The 23,234-nt window shown below is 42.2% G+C and overlaps 1 protein-coding gene across 1 annotated transcript; it reads right to left on the bottom strand.

The window, feature by feature from the left end:
- Positions 1-1,174: 1,174 nt before the first annotated feature.
- Positions 1,175-18,837, bottom strand: KGD4 (alpha-ketoglutarate dehydrogenase subunit 4). Its single transcript, XM_075541129.1, has 4 exons — positions 18,683-18,837; positions 10,096-10,159; positions 7,871-8,058; positions 1,175-3,467 (listed from the first exon to the last, which is right to left on the bottom strand). Exons 1-4 carry the CDS (start codon positions 18,722-18,724, stop codon positions 3,450-3,452), a joined length of 312 nt encoding a protein of 103 aa, XP_075397244.1. The 5' UTR covers positions 18,725-18,837; the 3' UTR covers positions 1,175-3,449.
- Between the last annotated feature and the right edge of the window lie 4,397 nt (positions 18,838-23,234).

Genomic DNA, 23,234 nt, shown 5'->3' with positions numbered 1-23,234 from the left:
AAGAAAGCTGATGGTGCCCAGCTATCAAAAGAGATAGTGTCTGGGGTCTTAAAGGCTTGAAGGTGAACAAGCGGCCATCTAGCTCAGAAGCAACAAAGCCCACATGGAAGAAGCATACCAGCCTGTGTGATCACGAGATGTCGAAGGGATCAGGTATAAGGCATCATAAAATAAAAATAAAAATCTTACCATAGTGAATGAAGGGGGAAGTTCAGTGTGGAGACCCAAAGCCCATTTGTCAGCCAATGGAGATCCCCTCCCAGAGGGGTCTAGAGGAGGAGATGAGTCAGTCAGGGTGCAATGTAGCACCGATGAAGAATACAGCTTTCCTCCGGTTCCTAAATGCTTCCTTCCCCCCCAATGCCCCCTCCCCCACTACCATGATCCGAATTCTACCTTGCAAGTCTGAATAAGGCAGAGGTACACTGGTGCAGATAGGAGCTGGAGGCACAGGGAATCCAGGGTGGATGATACCTTCAGGACCAGGGGCTGAGGGGCGATACTGGGAGGGTAGAGGATGAGTGGGTTGGAAAGGAGGAACCGATTACAAGGATCTACATGTGACCTCCTCCCTGGGGGACGGACAACAGAAAAGGGGTGAAGGGAGATGCCGGATAGGGCAAGATATGACAAAATAATAATTTATAAATTATCAAGGGCTCATGAGGGAGGGGGGAGTGAGGACCTGATGCAAGGGCTTAAGTGAAGAGCAAATGCTTTGATAATGATTAGGGCAAAGAATGTACAGATGTGCTTTATACAATTGATGTATGTATATGTATGGATTGTGATAAGAGTTCTATGAGTCCCTAATAAAATGTTTTTTTTTTAAAAAAGGCCTGATTGTGGCAGATGGGACTGGTTTTGCCACCATGACACTGTACCTGCTCACTTAGCCATGTCAGTTTGCCAGTTTGGGGCAAAAACAGTATGCCTCTTGCCCCATGCATCCTACTAACCTGACCTCACTCTGTGCAACTTCTTTTTCTGCAAATGAAAAGGGACATGAAGGGCAGCGATTTGATGATGTAGAAGAGGTGAAGAAAAAAAAAACGAGGGAGGTGCTGTCAGCTATCCAAACAGATGAGTTTGAAAAAGGTTTCCAAGAAAGGAATCACAGATTTGAAAAATGTAAGAAGTGTAATGGAGAGTACTTTGAAGGTGATAAGTTTGCTTTGTAAAAAAAAAAGTAAAAACATAGCTTTTCAAAATATTTGTGGAAAAATTCCATTAAAAAAAGTCCATAACCTTTACCAGGAGGGTGGAGGGAGGGTGGGGTAGAGAGGGGGAACCGATTACAAGATCTACATATAACCTCCTCCCTGGGGGACAGACAACAGAAAAGTGGGTCAAGGGAGACGGCAGATAGTATAAGATATGACAAAATAATAATTTGTAAATTACCAAGGGTTCATGAGGGAGGGGGTAGTGTAGAGGGAAAAATATGAGGAGCTGATACCAAGGGCTCAAGTAGAAAGCAAATGTTTTGAGAATGATGGTGGCAACCAATGTACAAATGTGCTTGACACAATGGATGGATGGATGGAGTGTGAGAAGAGTTGTATGAGCCCCCAATTAAATGATTAAAAAAAAAAAGCTCATGACTAAGCCTTAAAAACAACCTACCTTTAGATGCAACTTATCTAGTTTCACATATTTGTACTTAGGTGATGAGATTAGCTGAAACACTTGAAATTTATTCTTTCAAAAAACAATTGAAGATTAGTGAATGTGTCCTGTTACCAAGACTCCAGAGTTCTTAAAACCATGGCTTGGGAGGGAGGGGGAAAAATGAGGAGCTGATAAGAAGGGCTCAAGTGGAAAGCAATGTTTTGAGAATGATGATGCCAACAAATGGACATATGTGCTGACACAATGGATGGATGTATGGATTGTGATCAGAATTGTATGAGCCCCCAATAAATGAGTAAAAAAATGGCTCGTTGATCATCTGTCTTAATTCAGCTCTTATTTATACTTTGATGATATTGAGCACACACTACTCTCTTGTAAGATATACATATTGATGTAATTGTCAACCAATCAAAATTATTTTGTCCAGTTTCTGATAAAATTATGTATATGTCCCCTAAGAATTATATATATACATATCCCCTAAGATTTAATTACTATATATATCCCCTAAGATTTTAATTAATCAGAGCAACTGATTTACTTGGTAGTACTCTGCTGCCTTAATTTAATATTAGTTTAAAAAAACCCTTTTTTCCTGAAAAAAAAATTTTTTTTTAAATAGATAAAAGGAATCATGAACCATGTATTTTTCAGTAGTCAACAGAACAACTTAAGAAAGCAACATACTGCAAGCATCTCATTGGCCTTGAGCAGCACGGGCAGTGGGTCGGCAGCATCTCACCTCTGGATTAACACAGAAGAGTGAAGAGACACTCCCTCCTGCCTGGGCAAATGTAGAAATGTACTCGATAACAAGCTTGCTTTGGTACCTTGGCATGACCTATCCTTAAAGTATATGCTAGAAATCATCAAAGGTGTGCAAGAGACTTTGTTTCGTTTTGTGAGGCTTCACTTTTGCAACAATACATCCCCTTGGCACAGACGATCTTACTGACCTTTCACAAATGGTCTGAAACTCAATATTGAAGTTGATGTTATAAGATTTGTAAAAGTTTGAGAAAGTTTATAGGTGTAGGATTTGCATACATGATCACATCAAAAAGAAAACGATGTAAGGACAAGATTTTTTTAATAGTCCTCAAAATAAAATAAATTATAATTTATAATCACACATTTATTCCTATTCCATATTCACTTTTGTCTCTGAAGGTATTTTCCAGTTTAAACTCTCTGACATTTGTTCTGAATATGTTACAAATAATAAATTTGTGTTTACCTCCCATTTCAATACCACAGAGTCACCTGCTTTCACCCTGGCTCTGCTCTGACCCTTTAAAGGAGGATGTATTTATTCAGCCAGCTAGAGTCAGTAAGCTTGTGAACAAAAAATGTCAAGAGAATTCAAAACATGTAACAGAGTCATAATTCCAGTTTTTTATCCAATTTCAGAAAAATTCCTTCCCGACAGCAGCAATTCTGCTTGGTAAATTCTTTCCTTTGTAAACTGAAACCCAAAGAAAAGGGAAATTATAAGAAAGGTCTGAAAAAGTTTACTGGACATTGTGTGCTTTTAATAGTTCAATACCGGTAATTATTGTTAATCAAGAGAAAATTGATAAGCTAACATTTAAAAATGCATAATAAGTATAAAGTATATAAACAATTTAGTGAGCTTGTGGAGAAGCTGACCCAGATACATAAGTTAGAATATATAACTGTCCATCTAAATTTTCTTCTTTTTTTACAGGATACTTCATTAAAGTTGCTTAATGTACCATTTCTCATTTTGGAAGTCCTTTATTGTAAAGATAATTCTTTTGTCAGAGGACAAACAGCAGCCGCACGGCCAGTGATTACTCTGGACCTCCACGCTGAAAAGGGGTGGGGAAAAGCAGTAAGATTAGGTATTGAATTTACACAAGAACGTTTTCATGGCACTAGACAAATTTATACAGTCTCAATAAGCAAACTGTTTTAGAAAACTACTTAAAGCAAACTCTTTGTAAACTAATTTTTTTAATTATATTTTTTAGGTTTTTCACAGTTTGGGGGTACTCATAGAACTCGTGAAAACATAATTTCTGATCTGGCGGAATTTATGGATGACCTAGATCACTGATACTCCGACTGCTCAGTCTCAGAACCTTTACACTATGATAAATTATCTAGGACTCCAAAACATGGTTGTTGTTTGACACATCATTGTTGTTAAGTGCCACTGAGTCCATTCTGACTCAGGGACCCTTTGTGACAAAGCAGAACTGCCCCAGAATGTTTACCGAGATAGACAGCTAGGTCTTTTTGCAGAAGAGCCAACAGAAGGTTAGCAGTTTCAAACCCATTTTGCCTTCTACAGCAGAAAGATGAGGCAGTCTTCTCCCATAAAGATGTACAGACTGTAAAATCTCTGGGGAAAGCAGGTTGAATCTTCCCTACATGGTCAACTAGGAGTTAGAATAGACTGAAGGCAGCATGTTTTCATTATGAAAATAGTTTTGATCTTGTGAACCTGAAGGAGTCTGCAGCCCAACTATTGAGAACCGGTGACCAAGAATGTCTCTTGCTGCCAATTAGGACAACGGAGGCAAGTAAAAGGCTTTATTTAATTCAACATTCTTACACACAACATTATTGCCTTTTGCAGGCTGTAGCATTCTGGCTGCTTTTGAGAAACTAATGGACAAACTAAAACAAGCAAACGCATTGTCACTTGGTTGATTTTGATTCATCGAGATCAGATGTAGGGTTTCTGAGGCTTTACTGGAGCCCATCCTCCTCCCTCGAAGCAGCTGCTGGGTTTGAATCACTGACCTGGTAGTTAGCAGTTCAATGCTTACTAGGAAGCGCCATCAGGAATCCTAACTTGGCTCAGAAAACTTGAATTTTGGAATACTTTTAGGGGAAAATGAATAATTTCATACAAAAATAAAGTGTCATCCAGTTGGGAGCTGAAGTTTAATAATTGATGGATCTATAATTGGCTTTGAAGTATTTACAAGCAAATAGCTATATAGAGAATTCTTTATAAAAATATACCTCTTCCCAACACAACGGCTGGAGCCAAAGTGGGTGAACAAGTAAATGTGGTGAAGAAAGCTGATGGTGCCCGGCTATCAAAAGAGATAGTGACTGGGGTCTTAAAGGCTTGAAGATAAACAAGCGGCCATCTAGCTCAGAAGCAACAAAGTCCACATGAAAGAACACACCAGCCTGTGTGATCGAGTGGTCCCAAAGGGATCAGTTACCAGGCATCAAAGAACAAAAAATCATATCATTGACTGCACACCTCCATGATAGGATCGCTGAAGACAAATGGGTGCATAAGCAAATGTGGCAAAGAAAGCTGATGGTGCCCGGCTATCAAAAGAGATAGTGTCTGGGGTCTTAAAGGCTTGAAGGTGAACAAGCGGCCATCTAGCTCAGAAGCAAAAAAGCCCACATGGAAGAAGCACACCGGCCAGTGCGATCACGAGGTGCCAAGGGACCAGGTATAAGGCATCATGCAAAAAAAAAAACAACGATATAAATGTGTGTATGTATGTGTACATATGTGTATATGTATATGTATATATATACCATATTAAATGAAGGGGGAAGTGCAGAGTGGAGACCCAAAGCCCAAGTGTCGGCCAATGGAGATCCCCTCATAAAGGGGTTTAGGAGAGGAGATGGGTTAATTAGGGTGCGAGGTAGTACCGATGAAGAACACAGCTTTCCCCCAGATCCTGGATGCCTCCTCCCTCCAACTACCATGATCCGAATTCTACCTTGCAGGCCTGGATAGGACAGAGGCTGTACACTGGTACATATGAGGGTTGGAGGTACAGGGAATCCAGGGTGGATGATACCTTCAGGACCAAGGGTGTGAGGGACGATGCTGGGAGAGTAGAGGGTGAGTGGGTTGGAAAGGGGGAACTGATTACAAGGATCCACATGTGACCTCTTCCCTGGGAGAGGGACAGCAGAGAAGGGGGGAAGGGAGACTCTGGATAGGGCAAGATATGACAAAATAACGATGTATAAATTACCAAGGGCACATGAGGGAGGGGGGAAAGGGGAGGGAGGGGAAAAAAAAAAGAGGACCTGATGCAAGGGGATTAAGTGGAGAGCAAATGCTTTGAGAATGATTGGGGCAGGGAATGTATGGATGTGCTTTATACAATTGATGTATGTATATGTATGGATGGTGATAAGAGTTGTATGAGTCCCTAATAAAATGTAAAAAAAGAAAAGAGGAGAAAAAATGATTAGGGCAAAGACTGTACAGATGTGCTTTATACAATTGAAGTATGTATATGTATGAACTGTGATAAGAATTGTATGAGCCCCAATAAATTGTTAAAAAATATATATATATACCTCTTACAAAAGCTGAATAAGCTCTGAGCTAGCTTTATTTTTACTATGCATTTCTTATGAAGTCTTTTTTTTCTTCTGTAATTGGACCAAAGGCCAGCTTTTCCCATTTGCCTATCTCCTTCTTCTAAATAATGGAGTTTAACGGTTTGAAATATACATACAGGAGCTACTTGCCAATCAGAATTCTATCACTTAAAACATTTCAATCTTGTTGAAATGTTTTTTTAATCCTTCCTCCATTACAACAGTGGTAAGTGCTCATTGTATTTTTAAAAAACTGGCATTAAAGAAATGGATAATGTACTTGCCCTCCAAGTAGAATTTAAGTGAAGCCTCTTTTTATTAACATAAATTTGATAAACACCTATTGTCATCCCCTTAATACCCATTTACTTTCAATATCACTCTTGTAATAATTGCCATGTATCTCCTCTGTTGCCTTTTGTCATAATTAGGTAAGTATTCTTACCTATCTTTTCATGCCCATCTTAATTCTAAACTCGTTTGAGTCCAGCACTACAGCTTATTTTCTATGTATCCTCCACAATCCCTAGTCCACTAACAAGGTGGGAGAAGTAACACAATGACAGAACTCAGAGGTTTATGTCCTGACCAGCTGCCGCCTAGGACAACATGTATTTATTGTACACAGCTCAGACCAGAACCTCACTTCTGTCCTATCGGGTCACTTAATGACCCTGTCTTATAGGGTCACTATGAACTGGCATCAATTCAAAGGCAGTGAGGTTTTTTTTAATACCATATATAGTCGAGTATAAGCTGACCCGAGTATCAGCTGAGGCACCTAATTTTACCATTAAATATGTGCTGAAAAACCGGAGCATATACGGTGTATGAGTTAAGAGATGGAGTGGTTACGTGTTGGACTGCTAACCAGAAGGTCAGCAGATGGAACCCATCTGCCACTCTTCAGAAGAAACAGGATGCTTTCTGCTCCTCTAACAATTTACAGCCCGGGACTGATTACAAGGATCTACATATAGCCCCCTCCAATGGGGACATACAACAGAAAAGTGGGTGAAGAAAGACATGGGTCAGGGTAAGACATGAGAAAATAATTTTTAAATTATCAAAGGTTCATGAAGGAGGAAAAGTGGGGAAGGGAGGGAAAAATGAGGAGCTGATATCAAGGGCTCAAGTAGAAAGAAAATGTTTTTAAAATGATGATGGTACAAATGTACAAATGTGCTTGACATAATAGATGGATGTGTGGATTGTGATAAGAGCTGTATGAACCTCCAATAAAATGATTTAAAACATAAAAAAGCTGTAAGAGGCCCGAATAAAATGATTACAAAAAAAATTTACAGACCAAGAAACCCTCTGACCTATAAGATCACTATGAATCGGAATGAACTGAATGGCACTGAGCTTAGTGGTTGGCTGGCTGGTTTTGTCTGCAATAGGTGCTTTAAAAACCATTTTGTGAACTCTCAGCTTTTACTCTCTACAAGGGCAGCCACTACTCAGCCTAGGGCTGTCAGATCTTCTGACTTTTTTAAGACGCCTTATTTCAGAAACATCTGTATTTTTATGGCAGTACTCCCACTCCCACTTTAAATGCTGACAGTGCTTGTTTTTTAAGCACCTGAGGCTGGATTGGGCCTGTGAGCTGCCTATTTGTAACCTCTACTCTGTAGCTTCTGAATGCCAACCTATCAGTAAGTGCTGGTATTTCTTAGCTACCCATTCTGATACTTAATTATGTCCCTTGCCTACTTATACTTCCACACATACATTCTTTTATGCATGCTTCCTGCGGGCACACCCTGGTCTCACAGCTCTGTCTTTGGTCACATTTTGACAAGGCACTGGGAAGAACATGTTAACCAGCATACAAAATTCCCAAAGTCAAAAGTAGTCTTTTTGTGTGTGATAAAGATTAGCCACATACTTGGATAAACTCGATTTCTTCTTGAGACACGGGTTTCCGTCTGTATTTCTGAGGTAATGTTTTGATTATTTCTGCAGTGTCTGGTGGGCCGTGCTGCGTCAACAAATCAGGTGCTGTCCTTCCCATAGAGTGCTGTGACATTACAGAAGCGGGCGGTGGAATGCCTGATGATCTCAAAGCTTCTGATACTGAAATTCAAGAACAGCATGCGCAGAGAAATTTTTTGTGTATCTTAAAATACTATTTTATTACTATACAATAGTAAATAAATGCTGAATTACAAGAGGTAAATATTATAGAGTAAAGGCGTTCTGGTGGCATAGTGGGTTATTCATGGGACAAGTCGGCACAAGGTCTACAATTCAAATCCACCAGCCCCTACTACTCGGGAGAAAGAAGTTTTCAGGGTCCTGTAAAGATTTACCTTTGAAACCCAAAAGGGGCAGTTTGACTCTGTCCTGTAATTTCACTATGAATCAGAACTAACTTGATGGCAGTGAGTTTAGTTTTGTTTCTGGTTATTGTCGAGTAAGGAGTCCTGGTCGCACAGTGGTTAGGCATCTGACTGAAAGGTCAGTGGTTCAAGTCCACCAATGGTTTCATGGGAGAAAGATGTGCAGCCCTCTGCTTCCACAGACAATTATAGCCTTGGAAACTTATGGGACAGTTCTAGTGTATTCCACCAGGTCATGATGATTAGGAGTCAACTTGATGTCAACAGGTTTGTTCATGTTTTTGTATTATAATTGGGTGGCTTTCAAATGGTTTGTTAACATAAAATAATAAATAAATAATTGGGTTGCTAAACATAATTTCATTAAAATTCACTGTAAAACGAAGTAGTTTTTAGCTAGTGAATTACCAAATTGCACAGATCTGTAGAATAATACAATTTCTATTTAGTGGAATATCAACCGTGGGAGACCTACCTGTTTCTGTCACATAGACCATAGGAATTTACAGGTAATAAGTTACAATGGGAAATAAGGAAAATGATAAATGTGGGTGAGAACACACTCTTCTCAATACCTTAACACCCACTTATTGCCCATATCTTACTTCTTCAATAGTGGTTACAATAACAACGCTATCCCAATAAAATTTGTCAAAACGCCCCTCGTATTAAAGATCAAGCATCTTATAGTAAAGAGAGCGACAGAGAAACTGGTAAAGAGGAGATGTCAGAAAAAGCAGAACCTTCCAGAATCTTCATCCACTAATTCTTAATCTTTATAATCAATAAATGCTAAGGACTAATCAATACAATAGCAAAAATTAATGTTTGAAACAATGAATAGTGAAAGAAGAAAAACTTGGGTGGTAAGAAAAATATGCTTGAAAAAAACAAAACTCACTGCCATCAGGTCAATGTCGATTCATAGTAACTCTACAGGACAGGGTAGAAACTCACTGCCATCAAGTCAATGTCGATTCATAGTAACTCTACAGGACAGGGTAGAAACTCACTGCCATCAGGTCAATGTCGATTCATAGTAACTCTACAGGACAGGGTAAACTCACTGCCATCAAACAAATGTCGATTCATAGTAACTCTACAGGACAGGGTAGAAACTCACTGCCATCAAGTCAATGTCGATTCATAGTAATTCTACAGGACAGGATAGAAACTCACTGCCATCAAGTCAATGTCGATTCATAGTAACTCTACAGGACAGGGTAGAAACTCACTGCCATCAAGTCAATGTCGATTCATAGTAACTCTACAGGACAGGGTAGAACTGCCCCTGTGAATTTCAGAGACTGTTTAACTATTTACAGCAGTAGAAAACCCCATCTTCACGTGAAGCTGCTGGGGGTTTCAAACTGCCAACCTTATAGGTCAGACACCTGCTAAGTCACTAGGAGCCCAGGTGGCGTAGTGCTTATGCATTGGGCTGCAATCTCCATGGTCCATAGTTTGAAAGCACTAGCCGGAGGTTTCTACTCCTGTAATCAGTCTGGAAAACTCACAGGGGCGGTTCTACCCTGCCCTATGGGTCGCTGTGAGGCGGCACTGAGTCGATGGCAGTGACTTAGGTTTGGGTTTCACTGAGTCGCTACCTTTTCAAAAGGTAGGTAACACAAAGTTCAGTTCTACTGGCATGCCGCCCAAGGTACCATTTTGATTTTAACATGAGAAATATTACTTATAGTAAAATTTTTAAAATGTGTATGTGTAAATATGCACCAACACATAAGAAAAATCTAAATAAAGTACAACTTACCATTGAGTTTAGGGTTGTCAGTTCTATCAGGGAATCTTATTAATGGTGTATGTGGTTTGACTACCTAAAGGAAAAATAAAATGCATTAAAAAAAAGAAAAAAGATGAAACACTAAAGTCATCTCCTGGTACTAAATGTAAAAGGAATGATCTACAGAACTTTATATATCTTTGATAAAATGAAATACTTTACTTCTTAACTATCAATTTTCTTCTTCCCAACCTGGAAACATGGACGGCACCACAGAATGACAAACTGAGGGGGCGGGGAGAGAATGCTGTCGAAGTCAAAACCAAACCCAATGTCCCTGAGTTGATTCTGACCCAGGACAGCTCAGGTGTTCCAGCAGAACTGCATCATAGGGTATTTCTGGTTGTAATCATTAAAAAAAAAAAAATTTATTGGGGGCTTGTACAACTCTTATCACAATCCATACATCCATCGTGTCAAGCACATTTGTACATGTGTCGCCATCATCATTTAAAAAAAATTTCTTTCTACTTGAGTCCTTGGTATCAGCTTATTTTCCCCCTCTCTCCCCGCAGGCCCCTCCCCCCCCATGAAGCCTTGATAATTTATAAATTATTACACTGACTAATGTCTCCCTTCATTCACTTTGCTGTTGCCCATCCCCCTGGGAGGGGGTTATATAGGTAGATCATTGTGATCAGTTCCTCCTTTCTCCCCCTACCTTCCCCTTCCCCTCCTGGTATAGCTACTCTCAATACAGGTCCTTAGGGGTTTATCTTCCTGGATTCCCTATGTTTCCAGGACTTCTATGTACCCATGTACATGATCTGGTCTAGCCACATGTGTCAAGTAGAACTGGGATCATGATGGGGGGGGTAGCATTTAAGAACTAGAGGAAAACTGTATGTTTCATGGGTGCTATACTGTATGTACCCTGACTGGCTTGTCTCCTCCATGAGACCCTTCAGGAAGGTGTCCGGTTACCTACAGATGGGCTTTGGGTCTCCACTCCACTCCCCCTCATTCACAATTATAAGATTTTTTTGTTCTGGGTCTTTGGTGCCTGATACCTGATCCTATCACCACCTCATGATCACACAGGCTGGTGTGCTCCTTCAATGTGGGCTTTGTTGCGTCTCAGCTAGAGGGCCACTTGTTTATCTTCAAGTCTTTAAGACCCTAGTGACTTTATCTTTTTTTTTTCTTGCCTTTTAAAATTTTATTTTATTTTTGCTTTATCTTTTAATAGCCGGGCACCATCAGCCTTCTTCACACATTTGCTTATGCATCTGCTTTGTCTTTTCAGTGACTGTGTCCAGAAGGTGAGCATCATAGAATGCCAGGTTAATAGAACAAAGTGTTCTTGTGTTGAGGGAGTACTTGAGTAGAGGCCCAATGTCCTTCTGCTACCTTAATACTAAACCTATAAATATATGCACATAGATCTATTTCCCTATCCTCATATATATATGTACATGCCTGTACTTAGACCTCTATAAATGCCCTTTGCCTCCTAGTTCTTTCCTCTTGTCCCACTATCATGTTCAGTCTTCATTTGGGTTTCAGTAATTTTTCTTGGTTACATTGCCCTTGATCAAGCTCTACCAAGCCTCTTACAACCTCCTCACCATCGATTTTCGATCACTTGTTCTTCCTTTGTTCCTGGGTTTGTTATCATCCACTTCCTTTCCCCAGCCTCCCCCTCACCCATGTCCCCCCAAGAACCAGCAGTCCCATTGTTTTCTCCTCTGGATTGCTTATCCCACCTATCTTATCTAGATAGACATGCAGCGGCAATAATATGCACAAAAACAAGACCAAGCCAAACAAAGCAACAAAACAACAACAAAAATCAAGGACAGAAAAAAGAAAAGCCTATGAATAGGTCAAGGTTTGTTTCTTGACCTTTAGGAGTGTTTTCCCAGTTGATGGGGTGCCACACCCTGGCCCCACAGTCTATTTTTGGCATTTCCTGGGGACTTTATTGCTCTGCTCCCTTGCTGTTCTGTTGCGTGTCCTTACTGTTTTGCCTCTGTGTGGTGGGGTCAGATAGGGCACCATTCCTACACTGTGTCTCCAGTGTTGTCTTCCATGGCACTATGAGTCAGTAAGGGACGTCATGTCTTGTGGTGGGGCTGGCCCTATGAATCTTTCTATGCATTGGCTGCTCTGATCAGGAATATCGTCCACAGGGCTTGATGGGTCAGGATGTGCTCCTTTCCCCCTGCCCCCTCGTTTGGTCTTGTGTACTCTGATCTGACAAGTCCCTCTCCCTGAGCTGTAGCGAATTCTTCTGTAGTGAATTCTTCTGAGGGGTGGTAAGTCTGTCCATGTTGTTGGGATTGGGGCTCGTTTGTAATCTTAACAGAAGCAGATCATAACGTCTTTTGTGGTGCCTCTGAATGGGTTTGAACTTCCAACCTTTAGATTAGTGCTCAAGGACAAACCTTAGGGCAGAACTGCCTCATAAGGTTTCCAACTTTGGAAGCAGAGGGTCACATCACTTACTCTTGAAGTGGCTGGTGGGTTTGAACTGCTGACCTTTCTGTTAGCAGACAGCAGCCTGGCCACTCCACCACCTGTGCTCCTTAATAATGCTATTAAAACCCAAGCTCTCTGCAATCGAGATGATTACAACTCACAGGCCTGAGAGAGGGTTTCCCTGACTTTAAGGCTTTATAAGCACAGAGAACTCATCTTCCTCCCCTGGAGCAACTCATGAGTTTGAACCACCAGCCTTGGGTTATCAGTCCAATGCTTATCCCACAGCACCACCAGGGCTTCTTTAATAATGCCATTGAGGTTACTTTTATTAAAAACAGTATTTTTTTTAAAATAGTATTTGAAAAAAATACTATTTGGACTGGACTAGTGGTTTCTTGGGGTATGGTAGGGGAGGTTTGGGAAGCTAGTAACAGGAAGTATAAGAAAGAAGAAAATGTTCTAAAATTGTGTGGTAATGACTATACAACTCTTTTTGATATGATTGAACTATTGAATTGTAAGATATGTGGATTATATTCCAGTAAAGCTTTAGAAAAAATAGTACTTGGTTTAAGAGATTCCTAGCATTGTGGATTCAAGGGATTTCATAATGATGGATCTATTTATGGTTCTTGATATTATTACATGAGTCCTCATAGTGCTATATAGGAGCCCTGGAAGCTAACCACAAAATCAAAGGTTCAAACCCACCAGATGTTCTACAGCAGAAGATGAGGGTATGTGCTCCCATAAAGATTTACAGTCAGGTGACCCCATGCAGGACTGCTATGAGTTGGAATTGACTTGATGACAGTGTGTCTGGTTATGTATAACAGTATTACAGAGGCTCAACTCAATGCCATCCAGTCAATGCTGACTCATAGCAATCTCCCATGGGTTTCCGAAACTGGAACTGCTTACGGGAGTAGAAAGCCCAGTCTTTCTCCTGAGGAGCTCCTGGTGGCTTCAAACTATCAACCATGTTCATTGCAGGACCGCAGCCTAACGTGACTCCTGTTATTACACTGGGAGAGCCTTAAATAAACCCATCAGTGTGACATCCCCTGAGCACACAATGCAGTTTCACACATCAGCATGAAATCCCCTGAACACACAATCTAACAGTGAACAAATTTTAATTAATCTACAAAACGTGGTGTGACTAAAGCACCTGAGGTGTGTTTATACATTTTAAGTGGGCACAGAAGTAAATCAGCTTGTTGAGGCTGACCTTAAAATGCAGCACTATGATTTCACTGTGGTGAGGAAATGGTGGGATGGTTGTGTCTCTCAGCAAGACGGTATGGTCAAGTCTCCCAGGCTAACCCATCAAAGAGCTCTCTTCCAGAGAAACTGCCGGTTCTCCCCTATGGCCAAGCTCTCTGAGGGACTGCTGTGTCCTAGCTGGCCCTCTTGGTACATTTTCAACAGCTCTCAGGGTCAGTTCAGTCTCACTTGGCACTCACGAGCCCCATCTCGAGCTGACCTCTCCTTGCTGCTTTCTCCACCCTCACTTCCCACTACTCCCACACGCCTTTTTACTCCTCATATTCTGAAGTCCTTTTCACTTCCCAAATGTACCATGCCATTCCCACTTTATTTGCAGTATGTGCCCTCTGCCAGGAATCTGCCCTCCACCCTACCTCCCATTCACCTGAATGCTTAGTCTTTTAAACACAGCTCAAATGTCATTTCTAAGGTAAGTTTTCCTTGATTACAAACTCGAGTGGAAAAGGGCTCCTGAATACAACACTCATAATTCCGGAGGATTTGGAAGAGTTGTGGCCTTTATACTAAAGGTCAGAGTAGCTAGATATAAGATCTGTGTTTCAGTTTTTCTTTCCTTCAATAGCATAAACATGTTATTCACGTGTTTGTTTTATGAAGTAGTATTGTTGAAAATTCTGATGACTTTCTCTCCCATTTGTGAGCTTAGTCTTGCTGCCTAGAGCACCGAAGAATTTTTCTCCCTTTTAAATTGAATGATTTTTAGGTGGTCTTCATTTATCAGAAAGAATAATGTCTGAGATCTTGAAGGCTTGATTTAAAATAAGCAGTTATCTGAGTGAGGTGTCAGCTAATTCCAAACAGAAGGAACACACCAGCCATGGACTTTAAATGATAAAATCCAAAATGAGAGGGGGAAATTGTATTAGAGTTTAAATTCTGAGCGCCTGGTTTGCAGTAGGCTGTAGATGGCAATAGAAGCCCTAGTGTTACCAGTGGTTACTAATTAAGCTGCAGTCCTCAAAGTCTGAAGTTCAAAAACACTAGCCTGAGGGAGATAGATAGGATTTTTTAAATACTCTCCTAAACAGTCTTGGAAACTCAAGAGTGACAGTTCTACTCAGTGGTATCTTCTCAATGGCAGTGTTTGGTTTGGGTTTGAGTTGGATGACAGTGAAAGTCATTTCTGTTTGCAGAGTTCTCATGCAGATAAGCATCCATTGACCAGGGATGTGAATTAGTTTTGCTCTCAGAGTGCATGGAAAAGTAGATCACTGCAGATATAGTTAGGTTAAAAATTAACATCTTATCATGTTTTCCCTTTTGACCCATTTTTCCCAACACAGGGTTTAGGTTCACATCTTCAATCAGAAAATGATTTACTGAATTACAAGTTTTAGAATCTGTTCAATTTGTTTTTTCTTTTGCAGAGACTACTTCTTATGCAAAGGAGTCAGTTTAATCCCACTTGCTGCTCTGCAGAAAAAAGATGTGGCAGTCAATAGCCTTGTAAAGTCTAGACCAGTGGTTCTTAACCTTCCTAATGCCGAGACCCTTTAATACAGCTCCTCATGTGTTGTGACCCCACTACCATAAAATTATTTTCTTTTTTTATAATCATTTTATTAGGGGCTCATACAACTCTTATCACAATCCATACATACATCAATTGTGTCAAGTACATTTGTACATTCATTGCCCTCATTATTCTCAAGTCATTTGCTTTCCACATATAATTATTTTCATTGCTACTTCATTGACTGTAATTTTTCTACTGTTATGAATTGGGCAACCCCTGAGAAGTAGTTAGTTGATTGTGCCAACCTGGCTGATAATCACGTGAGGTTAATTGAGGGGCAGAGGGATAAATGGCTCAGTGAGCCTCACCTTTCTAGTTCTTGGGTCTCTTGCTTTCTGATGGTTGGACCAGAGTGCTGCTGCCTTAGCCAGTTCCCTGCTTTAGCTGGCAAGGCTCATTTCCTACAAGATATCCCTGAGGAGAAGCCACATGGACCTACCCCGATGCAGCCCTGGGTGCTGGAACAGCCATGTGGAGACCCCTGCTAGTGCTGAGATGCTTACACATTCATTGACTCCGCTTTCTTCCTGCAGTAGGCATCATTGCATCTGTTTAGTGAGATGGAGGAGGACTTTATGGATTGGTGTTGGACATATGGGTTAATGTTGGATTCGTGGGCTTGGGCAGCACTGGATTGGGATGTTTTCTTGATGTGCACTTAACCTTATATGGAACTCCCTCTTATACATAAGTTTCTGTGGATTTGTTTCTCTAAAATACCCAGACTAACACACCTTGTGAAAGGGTTGTTCAACCCCCAAAGGGGTCGCGACCCACAGGTTGAGAACTGCTGGTCTAGACTATAGAGGTAATGAACTGTAGCTTATAAATTGTTATGGTCAGCAAACAGAAGTTCAGTCATCTTTCCTCTCATCTACTTCAATTATTTTCCCTGAATCTTTTACATCTTTTTCATTACTGTGACTTTGTCTTCATTTTTCTTCTTATTCACAATTTTATCAAGGTGCTTATTGACTGCTCTCTGGATAAAGACAAGAGTTCTGCTCTCGTCAAGTTATAGTCTCAGAAACTCACAGGGGCAGTTGTATCCTGCCTAGAAGTTCTATGTTTCTTCTAGTTTACTGTTCACTTATGAGAATCTTCTCTCTTACATTTAAAAATTTTTCTGACTTTTTTTTAAAACTGAGCTCAAAACTACTGCTAAGTGCCACTGAGTTCAACAGAAGGACACACTACCCAGTCCTGCACCATCTTCACAATTTTTGCCATATTTCAATTCTTTATTGCAGCCACTGTGTTGATCTATTTTACTGAGTCTTCCACTTTTTTTCTGACCCTCTACCAAGTATGACATCCTCTAAGACTGGTACCCCTCAATAACATGCCCAAAGTACATGAGGTGAGAGTCACCAGCCTCACTTCCTTCCAAGGGGCATTCAGCGTCCTACTTCCAAGACCCATGTTTTTCTGGCAGCCCATGGCATATTCAACATTCTTGTCAACATAATTCAAATGTATCAATTCTTTGGTCTTTCTTACGTACCACCTGGCTTCCACATGCCTATGAAGTGACCGAAAAATGCCACAGCTTGGATCAGGTGCATCTTAGTGCTCAAAATGACATCTGACAATCCATCTGATAGCAGCAATGATATCCTTGTTCCATATACTCCTCTGAATCCAGTTTGAATTTCTGGCCGTCCCGGTTGATGTACTACTGCTACAGATTTTGAATGTTCTTTATCAACAATTTTACTTGGGTGTGATATTAATGGTCTTATCCAATATTTCCACATACTGTTAGATCACTTTTCTTTGGAATGAACAGTTTGGCTCTCTTCCAGTCGATTGGCCAGGTCTCACAGTTTTTTTTGGCTGTAGCCAAACCCACTATCCCCAAACCTACCACTATTGAATCAATTTCAATTCATAGAGGGTTTCCTGAGGCTATAAATCTTTTGGGGAGCAGAAAGCCCCATCTTTTTCCAGAGGAGTGGCTAGTGGGTTCATACTGCTAACCTTGTGGTTTAGCAGTTCAATGTCACCAGGGCCTGTACCATCCCTAAAATCTTAACCTAAAACCTAACTCCAGCTACAACCTCCTCTTCCCTGAATTACTTCATCAGTCAGTTTCGAGTCCTTCCACTCTTCTCTTGTCAGCATCTTTATTGCTGGGCCCTTATTTTCACCTCACCTATAAATCCCAAACCCTGAATTAATCCAAGTACCCCTGTGCTCCCCCTGAGGCTGAGATAGCCCCACCATATCCTAAATGAAGAGCAATCACCTTTCTGCTCTGACACCACCCCAAACAAATCGAATGTATAGTGCTTGGCCTTACCTTGAACTTACTCCTCTAAAATGACTTGTGTAGTCCCACCAGATGTTTCCACTGAAGATTTCCCAACAGTTTGTGGAAGTCTGTTGAATCAATGGCTATTTTGCCAGGCACCACGTATAGGCCTGGCCCAGAAGTAATCAAGAAATGTTGCTAGTATTTTCATGTAATCACTTATTATTAGCGTACATGCCTTTGCACTGTGACTATTTGAATACAGGTCTTAGCTGCCGTTAAAAGGGCCCAGATCATTCTTATCTTGGATAAGCAGCTATGAACATTCTTATACAACTCTTTTTGTAGTTGCACTCATTTCTCCTGGGTATAAACCTAAGAGTAGAGTTGGTAGGTAATAGGGCAATCTTTCACTTTAGTAGAATTGACAGTGTTCTTAAGAGGCTACAGACCCACCAACAAAGTACGATACTTCAAATGACTTCAAGTGTTTCATCTTCTGGTCACCAAGTGCCAGTACCAGTCTTAAATAATATCCCTTTTCCTAAATTCCTTCACTTCGCTTGTCGCCAGACGCTTGGAAGGATGGGGAGAGCCATTCCCAGGAGAGCCAGCGCTACAGCCAAGCCCAAGTCCTTGAAGGGACACAGAGCTGGAGTCGGGGTTCGCTTCCCGCCCCTCTCCGCTACCTCCTTCCTTCCGATTGGCTGTCACAGACAACTCCACGCGGCGATTGGCCAGCTACCGCCGAGGCAGGCCAGCCTGTTTTCAGACTCCGAAGGGAGCTAACGAGGTACGGGCAGAGGATAGTTCAAGGACCCCGCCGCCACGAGAAGCCGCACCGCACTCAGCGGCGGGCTCCCGCCCTCAGCTCGGGACCCCGGCTCCCAGCCCAGCCGGCTCAGAGGTCTAATGGTCACACACACCCTCGGGCGCCGCCGCCGGCCCTCCTCAGGGTGGCGGACACCGGCAGGCTCCTTCCTGCGTGGCCCTTCCTGCCCAGCGCCGCTGCTGTGCTCAGCAGCCTCCCCGCGGCCCTCGGAGCCGGAAGTCAATACAATCGCCTCACTTACCTGAACGACCCTGCTGGCGGACGCCATCTTGCTGCCCATCATGACCCCCTCAGTAGGGGCCGCTTGCCGGGCGCGTGAGAGCCGCAGCGAGCACTAGAGTCGCGGACAGCCGGGGGCGGGGCCTTCCTACGACGACGTCACGGGGAGGGGCCAGTGGGCGCGGCGACGGGCTCGCCCCGCCCCCCGCGCCTGTCTCGCCCCGCCCCTCTGGCCGGACCCAGGGGTTTCACTGTTTTACTTTGCTAGCCAAGTTGGACAGTGATTATTTTTGTCTTCTAGTTTTACCAGCCGGTGAATGATCGAGGGCCGTTTACTCAACAACTAGCCAGCTTACAATTTCGGACTAGTCAAAAACTCAACCTGAAACGACATAGTACAAGTTCTTTAAAACGTGAAAGTTAAGGCAAGCTCTGGAAGGGCAGTCAAGTCAGCGTCGGGCCGCCTCACCTTGGTTTCCTAGGAGCCCTGGGGAGGCCTTGTGGAGAGTTAACCTGCTAACGGAAAGGTAGGTCAGCGGTTAGAATCCACCATCTCTGAGGGAGAAAGATAGGGCTGCCGGTTTCCAGAAAGATCAATTTTGTCCACACATTCAAGGAGCCCTGGTGAAACTGCTGGGTGAGCACTAGACTGCTGACCCCGGATCCGATGCTCCGCGGGGCACGATGCCACTCTCCACTCCTGTGCCGATTTACAGCCCTCTACAGGCTTGCTGTGGGTTGGAATCCACTCCACTGTAGTGTATGTATCAGAGCTGTCCTCTGAAATAAATTCTTTTGGAGGGGAGGGACAGGTGTCCACGTCGTTGGGATTGGGGCCGTCCCCTCACCCTTACTTGATTGAAGACAAATTTAAACCACACTGAAACATTATTTCCACCCAACAAGTTGGCAAAAAAAAACAACCAACCATAGTTTGGACAACACTCGATATAGCCTATGGGGAAAGAGGAGCTCTTATTCATTGTTGATAAGAATAAAGAGGATACCACCTTTATGAAGGCCTATTGGTAATTTTTAAAGTCACAACTTACCATTTTTGTTTTCCTGAAAATAGTATGCCCACATAAATAATGCATGTGCACACATTCACTGACTCATTGCCATAGTTGATTCAGACTCCTAGGACAGTCTGACAGCTTGTGGGTTTCCCAGAATGCAACTCTTCATGGGAGTAGAAAGCCTTGCCTTTCTCCTGAGTAGTGGCTGATGGTTTCAAACTCAGTCTTTGAGGTTAGCAGCCCAATGCATAACCACTATGCCACTAGAACTCCTTTGTGCCCACATACAATGGTACATGATAGAATTATGGAGCAAAATTCTGACATGCTCCCATGCAGTCTCCTGACATTTCTAGAAATGGATTTCGGCTTCCTTCAATCCAAAACTGTAGCTTTTAATTATATTTGTATAATAAATGTTTAAGTCTGGGTCAGAAAGTCATGGATCCAGTTTGGCAGGACCCAGGGAGATGGGAAGTAAACGATAGAAACTGTGCTTTTGTTCTGGACAGCTTTGGAGCCAGCCCAAGAGTGGGATAGCATTGTAAGCCATTCCGGAGATGGGTGGAAGTTCAGGCAGAGGGCTGTGCAGGGGCAGCCACAGGCAGAGCACTGGTTAAATGCAGGCCTCCCACCCCTCCTGGCAGGTGGGGCCCTGTTGCCTGTGTGCAGCCAGGAGGCATACTGCCAGCCCTGTGAAGCTGAGTGGCAGGATGGTGTGGTACAGACTCAGTCCAACACATAACCACATACCACCAGTGCTCCTGGATATGGCATAGGTATAGGTACAGGATTATTTACTACAGCATTATTTGTATGACTGAAAAACTTGGAATATAAATTTTCAGAGACTGGCTACAAGTGAAAATGGAACATATTTTACTCCACTATTTTATTATTTATAATTTGCAGATCATACAATTTAATAGTTCAATCAAATTAAGTACAGTTGTACACTGAACTAATTAACTCATAAAAATTGAAGAAGCTCTCTGTATATGAAGCTCTCCTGGACAGCACAGAAGTGGAAACAGCTGTGTGAAGAATAAATGTGGCATGAAACTTAATAAAGCTTTCCTATCCACGTTTCTGTAACTTTCACCAAATGATCGGTGGGACTAAGCCAGTGGGGTTTGTGATGCTAATAGACGGGGTCTGATCCACTTTCATTAACACCCCTCTGGCTACAAGTCATCTTTGAAGCATTGGGGAGAGAAGTCTCCGAGAATCATGGAAGAGCACATTCCAGTGGCTGAAGCCGCCAAGACGAGTCATCATAGCCTGTGGCACAGGTTCTGAGCAGCACCAAGTCTATGGGATACCATCTCGTCATCTGACCTGTGGAACCATGGGACAAAATGACAGTGGGCCACCTCCCTGGGCCAGTGGAGGAAAGGTCAAGAAAGACCGTGTGGCTAAGAAACTGAGGACCAGAGACTTAGCTGGCCAATGACTGTATCCTTACTGTTCGCTGATCCTGACTTATAGTAACCTGTTGACGTGCTTAATAAGCCTTCTTAATCGTGAATACGGTCTGAGTTCTGTGGCCACTGCAACAAATCACTGAACCCAACATAGAAGTAGAGTTGGTGTCAAAATAGGTAGGATGGAGCATGGAGGATTGTTTGACCCTTGCCTTCTGGCCAAAGGGGAGGTGAGATATGGCCCTCCATCAGTTTATCGCAAGGTATATATATAATGTGTTTCTTAAGGCTGCTCTAACCCAAATACCCCGTGAGTGATCTTAATGAACAGAAATTACTATTTTTGGTTTAAAAGGCTAGACACCCAAAATTCAAGGCACCAGTTCTAGGGCAGGCTGTCAATTTGGGGCTAAGTTATTTGTCTCAACTTTTATAGCCCCAGCCTTCCTCGCTTCCTTGTTCTTCACAAAGTATCCATCTTTTCCCCTTTTGCATTCTCTTCACAGTCTCATTAACTTAACAGAAAAAACTCTATTCCCAAAGGGGAATACATCCACAGGCATAGGAGTTGGGATTCGGTACAAAATTTGAGGGAGACATAATTTAATGCCTAATAGTGCCGCATATTCAGGATTAAAACAGTATTTATTTTATTGTATCAGTATAAGTAAAGAGGATACCCAATGGCAGAAGGAACCAAATAGTCCCAACTGGAAATGAAGCTGAGCTGTAAGATCACGTGACTGGTTCTGGCCAGTGACCCTGACCACCAATGCTTTTATGCCAAGATAAAGCCATGACCGCTCTCTCCAGGGTGTCATGAGAGTTCCTAACCTGCAGAGGACTTGCACAAATGAAAAGCAAACCTTCCTTGTGCTAAACTGAAATTTCTGGGGTCATTTGTTGAAGCGACTGCGATCATCAGGTTTTTAAAAGATGAAAAGCTGTCACAGGAAAGCCTTGACTGTGTGGCTTGGTGGTGAAGCTACAGCCAGAAGGTGCCAGATCAAAGAACTCTATGTTGGGCCAAAATATTTTGAAAGGTTTCTTCCTATGCTTTACCCCAAAACGTGTATAGTTTTACACTCTATGTCTAGGCCCATGATAATTGTGAGTTAATTTTTATATCCAGTATGATGGATGCCTGGATGGAGGTTCTTTTTGTTCATTTAAGGACCCCACTGACTCCGGCACTCCACTGAACTCCACTGAACTGTGTACCTGTGTGAAAAACCAGCTGGTTCACCAAAATGGAAAACCTTTCTCTTCCAACATGTAAAGAACCCTTCTGCTTCAATTAAAAAACATAAAGTAACGAAGATGGGAGACAGGGTCTGGATGGACATCCCTCCAAGGAATATGTACAAAAGATCTGTAAGTACATCATTCATCATCAGGGAAATGCAAATCAAAAGTCATGGATTAAAAAAAAAGTAGTGGATGCTGAATAAGAAATAACACTTTTGACACAACGGCTGGAGCCAAAGTGGGTGAACAAGTAAATGTGGTGAAGAAAGCTGATGGTGCCCGGCTATCAAAAGAGATAGTGACTGGGGTCTTAAAGGCTTGAAGGTGAACAAGCGGCCATCTAGCTCAGAAGCAACAAAGTCCACATGGAAAAACACACCAGCCTGTGTGATCGAGTGGTCCCAAAGGGATCAGTTACCAGGCATCAAAGAACAAAAAATCATATCATTGACTGCACACCTCCATGATAGGATCGCTGAAGACAAATGGGTGCATAAGCAAATGTGGCGAAGAAAGCTGATGGTGCCCGGCTATCAAAAGAGATAGTGTCTGGGGTCTTAAAGGCTTGAAGGTGAACAAGCGGCCATCTAGCTCAGAAGCAAAAAAGCCCACATGGAAGAAGCACACCGGCCAGTGCGATCACGAGGTGCCCAAGGGACCAGGTATAAGGCATCATGCAAAAAAAAAAAAAAAGATATGTGTGTGTATGTATGTGTATATGTATATATGTATGTATATATATATATGTATATATATATCATATTAAATGAAGGGGGAAGTGCAGAGTGGAGACCCAAGGCCCAAGTGTCGACCAATGGAGATCCCCTCATAGAGGGGTTTAGGAGAGGAGATGGGTTAATTAGGGTGTGAGGTAGTATCGATG

This window comes from Tenrec ecaudatus, chromosome 2 (genome assembly GCF_050624435.1).
Source record: "Tenrec ecaudatus isolate mTenEca1 chromosome 2, mTenEca1.hap1, whole genome shotgun sequence".
Lineage (NCBI taxonomy): Eukaryota > Metazoa > Chordata > Mammalia > Afrosoricida > Tenrecidae > Tenrec > Tenrec ecaudatus.
Note: the sequence above shows the minus strand (reverse complement) of the source record. Positions and strands in the feature narration are given on the sequence as shown.